The 10,000-nt window shown below is 46.9% G+C and overlaps 1 protein-coding gene across 1 annotated transcript in view; it reads right to left on the reverse strand.

Moving 5' to 3' along the window:
- Window positions 1-10,000, reverse strand: part of dysf (dysferlin, limb girdle muscular dystrophy 2B (autosomal recessive)) — a gene marked incomplete at both ends in the record, with an annotated part of 159,277 nt that overhangs the window by 27,278 nt on the left and 121,999 nt on the right. Inside the window, 1 exon segment of the mRNA XM_083640065.1 lies at window positions 9,543-9,641. Within this exon segment, the coding sequence (XP_083496191.1) occupies window positions 9,543-9,641 (99 nt within the window).

Genomic DNA, 10,000 nt, shown 5'->3' on the forward strand with positions numbered 1-10,000 from the left:
ACGAGGCAGCCCACTAGCCTTTCTAGTATGAAGATGGTAAGTATTTAACCAGGCAACACACTAGCCTTTCTAGTATGAAGATGGTAAGTATTTAACCAGGCAGCCCACTAGCCTTTCTAGTATGAAGATGGTAAGTATTTAACCAGGCAACCCACTGGCCTTTCTAGTATGAAGATGGTAAGTATTTAACCAGGCAACCCACTGGCCTTTCTAGTATGAAGATGGTAAGTATTTAACCAGGCAACCCACTGGCCTTTCTAGTATGAAGATGGTAAGTATTTAACCAGGCAACCCACTTGCCTTTCTAGTATGAAGATGGTAAGTATTTAACCAGGCAACCCACTGGCCTTTCTAGTATGAAGATGGTAAGTATTTAACCAGGCAACCCACTGGCCTTTCTAGTATGAAGATGGTAAGTATTTAACCAGGCAACCCACTGGCCTTTCTAGTATGAAGATGGTAAGTATTTAACCAGGCAGCCCACTGGCCTTTCTAGTATGAAGATGGTAAGTATTTAACCAGGCAGCCCACTGGCCTTTCTAGTATGAAGATGGTAAGTAATTAACCAGGCAACCCACTGGCCTTTCTAGTATGAAGATGGTAAGTATTTAACCAGGCAGCCCACTGGCCTTTCTAGTATGAAGATGGTAAGTATTTAACCAGGCAGCCCACTGGCCTTTCTAGTATGACGATGGTAAGTATTTAACCAGGCAACCCACTGGCCTTTCTAGTATGAAGATGGTAAGTATTTAACCATTATGTTATTATTTCATCACGTGGTGAGTACCCGATGTCACAACATGTACATAGAGCTTTCTGGCACTGTGTTTTTTACTTTGAACGGTGATATCGATACCGATGCTATTGCACCCAGAGGGCGCAGTTTCTCCAATAGCAAAACTTGGAAAAGCTGCTGAATGGGGCTTTAACCAGGCAGCCCACTGGCCTTTCTACTATGAAGATGGTAAGTGTTTAACATGGACTGTATTTAACCAGGCAGCCCACTGGCCTTTCTAGTATGAAGATGGTAAGTATTGAGGAGAGAAAGGAAGAGGAGAAGCCATCTAGTGAATGCTCTGTGTTCCATTTTGTCAATGGGGAAAAATTAACAAGCTGACAACAACATACTTTTGTTTCTAAAGTGGCATCCTCATACAATTATTTAGCAGCCTACATGCCTAATAGACGTTTAAATTCAAATAGCTTTGAACTTGGCTACTGTAAAATAAAGTTGATGATCATCCATAACGGTTGAGCGCAAATATACAACATGTTCACCACTCGGAATACATCTTATATCCCTGCTTTGTCACGTGCCTTGTGCGTTGGAGGTAACGCGCCCCGGTACCTTGTGCGTTGGAGGTAACATTCCCAGGTACCTTGTGCGTTGGATGTAAGGCGGGCAGGTACCTTGTGCATTGGAGGTAACGTGCCCTGGTAACTTGTGCGTTGGAGGTAATGCGCCCCGGTACCTTGTGGGTTGGAGGCAACGCACCAAGGTACCTTGTGCGTTGGAGGTAACGCACCCCACAATCGTGCCGTTGTGCTTATTATGGAACACGCCACGGGCGGACCATTAAACCGACACTGTGGGGTCAGGCAGCGGCCAAATTACGCCCTGACGCTCCATAGGTCGGGATTAGGCATTGGGTAGGTGGTCTTAGGGTTACGCATGGGGGGGTGGTTAGGGTTAGGCATTGGGTAGGTGGTTTTAGGGTTACGCATGGGGGGGTGGTTAGGGTTAGGCATTGGGTAGTTGGTCTTAGAGTTAGAGGGTCAGAGACACCAAGCCAGGGAGAGAGAGGGTCCCTTCATCCTTCAGCTGGCGACGAGCCCAACATGACCTTTGCCTGAACTCACAGGTGCAAAGTGCTTTTTAACAGTGCGCCCGTGGTGCGTTCCATAAAATGCACAAGGTACCGGGGCGCGTTACCTCCAACGCACAAGGCGCGTGACAAAGCGGGGATATAGTGTAAGATGAGCTGGGAGTGAACGGGCTGAAATATATGTGGGGATGAGAGAGAGAGAGAGAGAGAGAGAGAGAGGACTGATGGGGAGGAGGATGTATTCAAAAGAGAGGTTTGGAAACAGCGGTTCATTTCAGTTTTGAAGCACCAACCCCACCACCAAGGGAGAGGAGGGAGGATTTTAGACAAAGCAGCGATGGAGGTGTGTGTGTGTGTGTGTGTGTGTGTGTGTGTGTGTGTGTGTGTGTGTGCGTGCGTGCGTGCGTGTGTGTGCCACGCTCCCTGAATGTATACTGTGAGTGAATGTTTAAAGCTGTTCAGATTCTTACTGTATGTAAAAGTTCCCCCGTCTTCTCCCCGCCCCCACTGACTGAGACGCTGCAGATTCACCGCAGTTTGCCGACAATTAAATCAAGTCACAACGAAAAGAAAAGCTTGTTCTTCAGCTCGCTGGATAATTGTCCACACCATCAATTGGACTTAGTGGAAAATTGTGTATCGTTAAGGTTATTCCATGGTGTGCATTTGCAGGTTCAGAGGAGTGAGCAGAAAGCAAAAGCAGTTGAAGGAGAGAGGGTGATGCAAGCAAAAGATAAGTCTGGAAACACTGGCTCACTACAGTCCCAATCCTCCTGTACCAAGCCCACTACCAAGGGAGAGACGGGGGGAAGGTTCCTCCTGTACCAAGCCCACTACCAAGGGAGAGATGGGGGGAAGGAGGGAGGTGAACCAAGGCATTACAAGGGTGGAAACAGCGACTCACTTGACTGTGACAGCACCAAGCCCACTATCTAGGGAGGAAGGAGGGAAATAAGGGGATTGAAAAGGGGGAATGAAGGCAGTGTGGAGACGGTGGAGGAGAGAGGGAGGTGAGGACGTGGGTGAGGGGGTGGGAGGAGAGGGAGGGAGAGGGGTGAGCCAAGGGTGGAATAGTGCCTCAGAGGAGAGGAGAGAGAGAGCAGAGCAGGAATGATCTGCCACGGCCAAATTGGCCAGTGCCGTGGTGGGTGCCCTGGAGTGTGGCCGTAATGCCCCTTCTAAAATGAACTAGCCACACGGCCAGTTTGGCTTGCCCTGTTTTGAACTGGCCACTTCAAAGAAGGTTGTGGATTTCCTGTATCCTCAATTGGAAAGACAAACGTAATCGTCTCGCACTTGGATTAATACATGAATCTCCGTAACACTAGCTGGTGTTTGTTCGCTGACTTGAAAATCCCCACAAAAAGACTGGAAATGCGTACTCAGGACACAGTTCCACTACATTTGGAAACAAATGCACCTTATCGCACTATTTTTATTAATTTATTAATGTATTAATGTATTAATGTATTAAATTATTTATGTATTTATGTATGTATGTATGTACATGTATGTATGTATGTATGTATGTATGTATTTATGTATTTATTTATGTATTTATCCTTTAGTTAACCAGGTGAGTCCCATTGAGATTCCCATCTATTTTACAGGGGAGCCCTGGCCAAGCGAGCAGCAAACAGAACTTAGGAATACATACACAGTGTACAATCCCAAGTAAAACAGCTACAAACGTCAGCTTTGAAAGACCGCAGCAGAGTCAGACTCTTCACTTTGACTGAGAACGTTACTGAATGGACACACCACTACAGTACAAGCTGCATCGGCCAGCTCTCTGTTTCTAACCCTGCTTTGTCGTATATTTCGCCGTTTACAGCCAAGTCTCCAGTGGACTTCCACAGTGGCGCCAGCCTTGACTGCTAGATTTGTGATGCAACTGCAACGTCTCTGGAAACACCGCCTCAGTTGACAGTAGCTAACCCGACCAAACACTTTGCGAGAGAGGGCGGGGGCCAGCGAGCAGGAAGGAGGCGATAGAGAGAGGAGGTGACAGGCGGAGGAGAGGAGTGAGCGCGGGGTGAGAGGAAGGTAACGGAGAAGGGCTGGGAGCTAGAGGCAAAGTTGGAAACAGTGGCTCACTTCAGCGTGACAGTAGCGAATCTGACCAAACGGCTTGTCAAAGGAAAGGACGGAACAGAGGAGGTGAGGAGAGGAGGGAGAAAGGGGGCGTCGGCGCGAGACTGGAACCGGCGGCTCATTGGTCATTTCACTGGTTTCCGGCCAACTGTCAAGTGCATTTTAAGCAACCTTTTGAAATGTCGCAAAAAAAAAATAAGAAGCCCAATGTGACTTAGATGTGTTTCCATCGGCTGGGGTGAAGCGAATTAATAGGCTTCCGGAGTGTCTGGGAAAACCTATTCCCACAAGAAGAACTGATAGTTACCGGGAAAACTGTTATTGTTCTTTAGTGTCTGCTAATGTTGGCCGCATTTCACGCTTTCATCCGCATCCAAAGACATGCACTTGGCATGCTTTTAATACACCAACTAATGGTCACACAAGCAAGATGGAGACAGTGTTTCAGACATGTCTCGGTGGACAGACAGCATTTCAGGAAGTCCAAAGCGAATTTCCAACTGTTTTTCAGTGAGATCGAACCAATCATCTGACTGTGATGCCAAGACAGGCCGTCCTCATTCCCAGGACGTCAAGTTCCATGGCTTTGTCACGGCTCTCGGCGTCTGATAGTGACGTACTGTACAAGGTGTGAGACGTCTGATACTGACGTACAAGGTGTGGGACGTCTGATACTGACGTACAAGGTGTGGGACGTCTGATACTGACGTACAAGGTGTGAGACGTCTACAAGGTGTGACACGTCTGACACTGACGTACAAGGTGTGAGACGTCTACAAGGTGTGAGACATCTGATACTGACGTACAAGGTGTGAGACGTCTACAAGGTGTGAGACATCTGATACTGACGTACAAGGTGTGAGACGTATGCAAGGTGTGACACGTCTGACACTGACGTACAAGGTGTGGGACGTCTGACACTGACGTACAAGGTGTGGGACGTCTGATACTGACGTACAAGGTGTGAGACGTCTGATACTGACGTACAAGGTGTGGGACGTCTGACACTGACGTACAAGGTGTGGGACGTCTGACACTGACGTACAAGGTGTGAGACGTATGCAAGGTGTGACACGTCTGACACTGACGTACAAGGTGTGAGACGTATGCAAGGTGTGACACGTCTGACACTGACGTACAAGGTGTGAGACGTATGCAAGGTGTGACACGTCTGACACTGACGTACAAGGTGTGAGACGTATGCAAGGTGTGACACGTCTGACACTGACGTACAAGGTGTGAGACGTCTACAAGGTGTGACATGTCTGACACTGACATACAAGGTGTGGGACGTCTGATACTGACGTACAAGGTGTGGGACGTATGCAAGGTGTGACACGTCTGACACTGACGTACAAGGTGTGGGACGTATGCAAGGTGTGACATGTCTGACACTGACGTACAAGGTGTGAGACGTCTACAAGGTGTGACACGTCTGACACTGACGTACAAGGTGTGGGACGTATGCAAGGTGTGACATGTCTGACACTGACGTACAAGGTGTGAGACGTATGCAAGGTGTGACACGTCTGACACTGACGTACAAGGTGTGAGACGTATGCAAGGTGTGACACGTCTGACACTGATGTACAAGGTGTGAGACGTCTGATACTGACGTACAAGGTGTGAGACGTCTGATACTGACGTACAAGGTGTGAGACGTCTGATACTGACGTACAAGGTGTGAGACGTCTACAAGGTGTGACACGTCTGACACAAGTTGTGTTTCCATTACACTCAGAAATGCGCAAAATCTAAATATCGCAATAGAAATTGGGTAATGGAAACACGTGAATTTCGAAAAACCTCCCAAATATCGCAAAAAGTTTTTTCGCTCTCATGAGGTGGTTTTTCAGACGTGTCGATATAGAAGTTTATCGCAAAAGTGTAATGGAAACACATTTTTCGCATTTGCACGTCATGTGACCCATATTATCCCTTGGAAAAGGAGCGGAAAATAAGTTTGGTAAGTAAGGTTCGATAGCCGTGTCAAAACCTCCGCAGCAAGTGGAAAACTTTGAAGCAACGCTACCTAGCAGAAAGACGAGTGTTATGCAAAAGGTAGCCGGGCAAATTAGATAATGTTTAATGGCAGAAATCGGTCCATGGTGACAGCAGGCTGCCTGTGTGCGCGCATTTGGCACAGCGGCGAGATGAGAGGATGAAAAGCACACACTGGTGCGGTGGTGCTGTCTGAAGTGAATACAGTGACTGTGAGTAGGCTAATACATTGCACACGTTTCAGGTGCAATTATAGAACCAAATCAGCCTTTTCCCCCCTCCATCTCTAAATCGGACCAGTTGTAGGCTATTAGGCTACCTTTTTTCCTCTGCCTGTCGCGCTGACTGCATTCACGCAGCCAGCAACATTTTGCGACTCATTTTCTTTTGAATTGATAATCAGGCTCGTTTATATGCATTGTAACTTCATGTTGGGATTTGCATTGACCATTGGTTGGATTTGAGCATGCAGGGGACGGGATATGGGGCAGATCCCCGTGCGTAATCACTGTGGCAGCTGCTGCAACGGGGAATCACTCAAACGCAACTTCAATGGAAACGCCTACAAGTCGCAATTGTACATTGTCGAAGTTGTAGAAATATCGCAATTCTTTTGCGAAAAACTGTAATGGAAACACAGCTACAGACGTACAAGGTGTGAGACGTATGCAAGGTGTGACACGTCTGACACTGACGTACAAGGTGTGGGACGTATGCAAGGTGTGACACGTCTGACACTGACGTACAAGGTGTGAGACGTATGCAAGGTGTGACACGTCTGACACTGACGTACAAGGTGTGAGACGTATGCAAGGTGTGACACGTCTGACACTGACGTACAAGGTGTGAGACGTCTGATACTGACGTACAAGGTGTGAGACGTATGCAAGGTGTGACACGTCTGACACTGACGTACAAGGTGTGAGACGTATGCAAGGTGTGACACGTCTGACACTGATGTACAAGGTGTGAGACGTCTGATACTGACGTACAAGGTGTGAGACGTCTGATACTGATGTACAAGGTGTGAGACGTCTGATACTGACGTACAAGGTGTGAGACGTCTGATACTGACGTACAAGGTGTGAGACGTATGCAAGGTGTGACACGTCTGAGACTAACGTACAAGGTGTGAGACGTATGCAAGGTGTGAGACGTCTGATACTGACGTACAAGGTGTGGGACGTCTGCAAGGTGTGAGATGTCTGAGACACCTCTCTCTCTGTTCAATAGTCCGGTGGTCACTTCCTCTTCCAGACTCTGTTGTGTGATTCAACAGCGCGGTATTCAGCCTCGTATCATGTTTTCTTCCAAATATGCTACTGATATTTTAAAGTATGTTATGTTCATTTTAACGTCTGTTCTTCCCTGGCGTAGCATGGGACAGGTGTGTCAACACGCAACATCAAACGTAATTGCCTGATGCCGGCAGCTTTCCTCATCATTAAGGGACGGTAAAAAATATATATCAATACCGATAGCAGCACCACGAGTCCACGAGCTTATTGATACTCCGTACTGACCAATCAGGGACCGGTACCAATTTAGTACGGTCCTCGGTCCCCATCCCTATTGCCCAGTAAGGGTGCAGTGGTCGGGTGGACCACTAAACACTAAACACTTGCCTTTCACGCCGGAGACTGGGGAAATTTAATCCTAACCCTAAGCCATAATCCTAACCTGAACCAAGTTGTTTTAGGTGCCTAAACATAAGCGTTACGCTCTGGTGAAGGTGGCGTCCAGTGGTGTCGAAAACTGACGAGAAACTGTACCCAGCATGTTCAAAAGTGACGCCAAGGGCCATAACGAAACGGCACGGAATTTGATGCCGTGGGAAGAGCGTACAAAGAGCAGAACGAAAACCTTTCTGCGTCAAACGAAAAAGCAAAAGTGTTTCTGTGATACTGAGGAAATCCAAAAATCTAGATTTGCGGTTTCCATCCAGCCCCTTCTTATTATGTGATGCATCATAATAAGCATGAAATGACTTGCAGGGAAATCTCACCAACAGCTTTCTTAAGGGAGAGGAAGAAAGGACAGAAAAGGAAATGGAATGAAGTGGACGGCCCGACGCTGATGTGAAAAGGCTCCGAACGACCCAAAATCAAATTGTGACATGATGAGTCATTTGTTTGGGCATCAAGCGAGAAGACTGACGTGCGAGACGAGACGCCACTTTCCCCCGGAGGGAGGAAAGGTCGGGGGTTTGGGTCAGCAGAACCGGGATTGGGGGGGGGGGGGGGTGAGGGGGGTTAGGGTTGATGCGTGGGATTGTGGGAACACATTCAGAACAAAGGCTCACATTAGAAGCCAAAGTGCTTCCTTATCACAGCTCATTGCCATTGATTTTGGGGTTGGGAGGCCCTTCAAACAAAGACAAAAAACAACAACGTTGCCTTCCCACTTCACTTTGTTTCACTCTCCACTATTCAGGAACCTCCTCTGATATTTATTATTCCCACTATGTTTCCGTAAAGCATCAATATATTTAACCTTTACAGCTTTTATCCAAACCACAAGTCACATTGGTCCTTGAGAGGGGTTCCACAGGGTCCCCAGCAAATTCATTAATTGCTCAACTCGTTCAACATTATTTCGTTTACCAGAAGTTAAGACAATTAGAGAATGTACAGTACATAGAATAACGGCTGTTTTAACCATCGTTTTTCACTGTTATCTCTCTCTAGCTGCAATACCGATCGTCATGGAGTTCTGGACACAATCATAATATCTGAGAATTAAGATATGCTCAAAATCTCATCAACATCTCTAATGTGGACTACTGAGGGGTTCTTGATGTGAAAAAGGTTGGGAATCACTGGTTTATGGCATCACCGTGAAGAGCTTAAACATTTACTTTGAAGGGTGAAGGTGAATGAACTGTGGTAGTAAAAAAAGGAAAGACAAAGCAAAAGACAGACATTGGCGAAAGCTGACGTGATCGCTCAGTTGTCTGAGCATCAGACAAAACGGGAGAACGATGGGAAGCGGGGTTAAGGGTTGGCCGAGGGTGGGTGGGTCGGAGGGGCGTGGAGGGCGAGGTCATTGCGTGGCGTTGGATCGCGGCCTTTCCCTCTATCTATCCCCCTGTGGCGTTCAAATTCACCGCGGATGAGTCACCGCGCTCGCTGGGAAAAGCAGCGGAATGTCTGGATGTTGGCCCGACGGACAGACCGGGCAAGAGAAGAGAGGAGGAGGATGGAGGGATGGAGGAGGATGGGGGGATACTGGTGAAAGGACCAATCTGCAATTTGAATGGTGGAGTTTTTGTGCAATGAGAACAACAAAACAAAAAAAGACAGAAATGGGTTGATTTTGTTTTCTCGGTTTTATTGTAATTCTTTCTTTCTTTCTTTCTTTCTTTCTTTCTTTCTTTCTTTCTTTCTTTCTTTCTTTCTTTCTTTCTTTCCTCTTACCTCTCACTTTTTCCTCACCAAAACACATTATGCCTGAATGTACACACACACAAACACACAGACACATGCACGCACGCACGCACGCTCGCTCGCTCACTCACTCACTCACTCACTATCACACACACACACACACACACACACACACACACACACACACACACACACACACACTCACTCACTCACTCACTCACTCACTCCGTGGTACCTGCAGTGTGTCGAAGCCTTTCTCCAGGTAGGTGCTGCACTTGTTCCTCTCTCCGGTCGAGGCGTAGAACTTACTCCACCAGTCCATGAACTCTTCCTCCTGTCGGTCACACATTCACAGAAACGTTGTTGATGTTTTTCCTCAAGCTGCTGATAAACACAAACTAGATCTGAACAGGGCTATAAAGCCTAAAAAAAAGCAGGCCTAGGCAATTTTTTTTACTTTTCATACATTTGAAATCTCTTGTGTTTTGATTCATTTATCTTTGCAGAAACTTAAACACCCAACATGTCAGGATATCACTTGTGTCAAGGGGTCATAATCGTCTGCTTTTAAGTGTATTTAAAACCAAGAACGGTCATTTATATTTTAATATATAAATTATTTAATAGTTTAGGGTTAGCTAATGCTTGGGTTAGTTAATGGTTAGGGTTAGAGTTAATAAACATGAACTATTA

Source organism: Poromitra crassiceps (genome assembly GCF_964638095.1).
Source record: "Poromitra crassiceps genome assembly, chromosome: 7".
NCBI lineage: Eukaryota > Metazoa > Chordata > Actinopteri > Beryciformes > Melamphaidae > Poromitra > Poromitra crassiceps.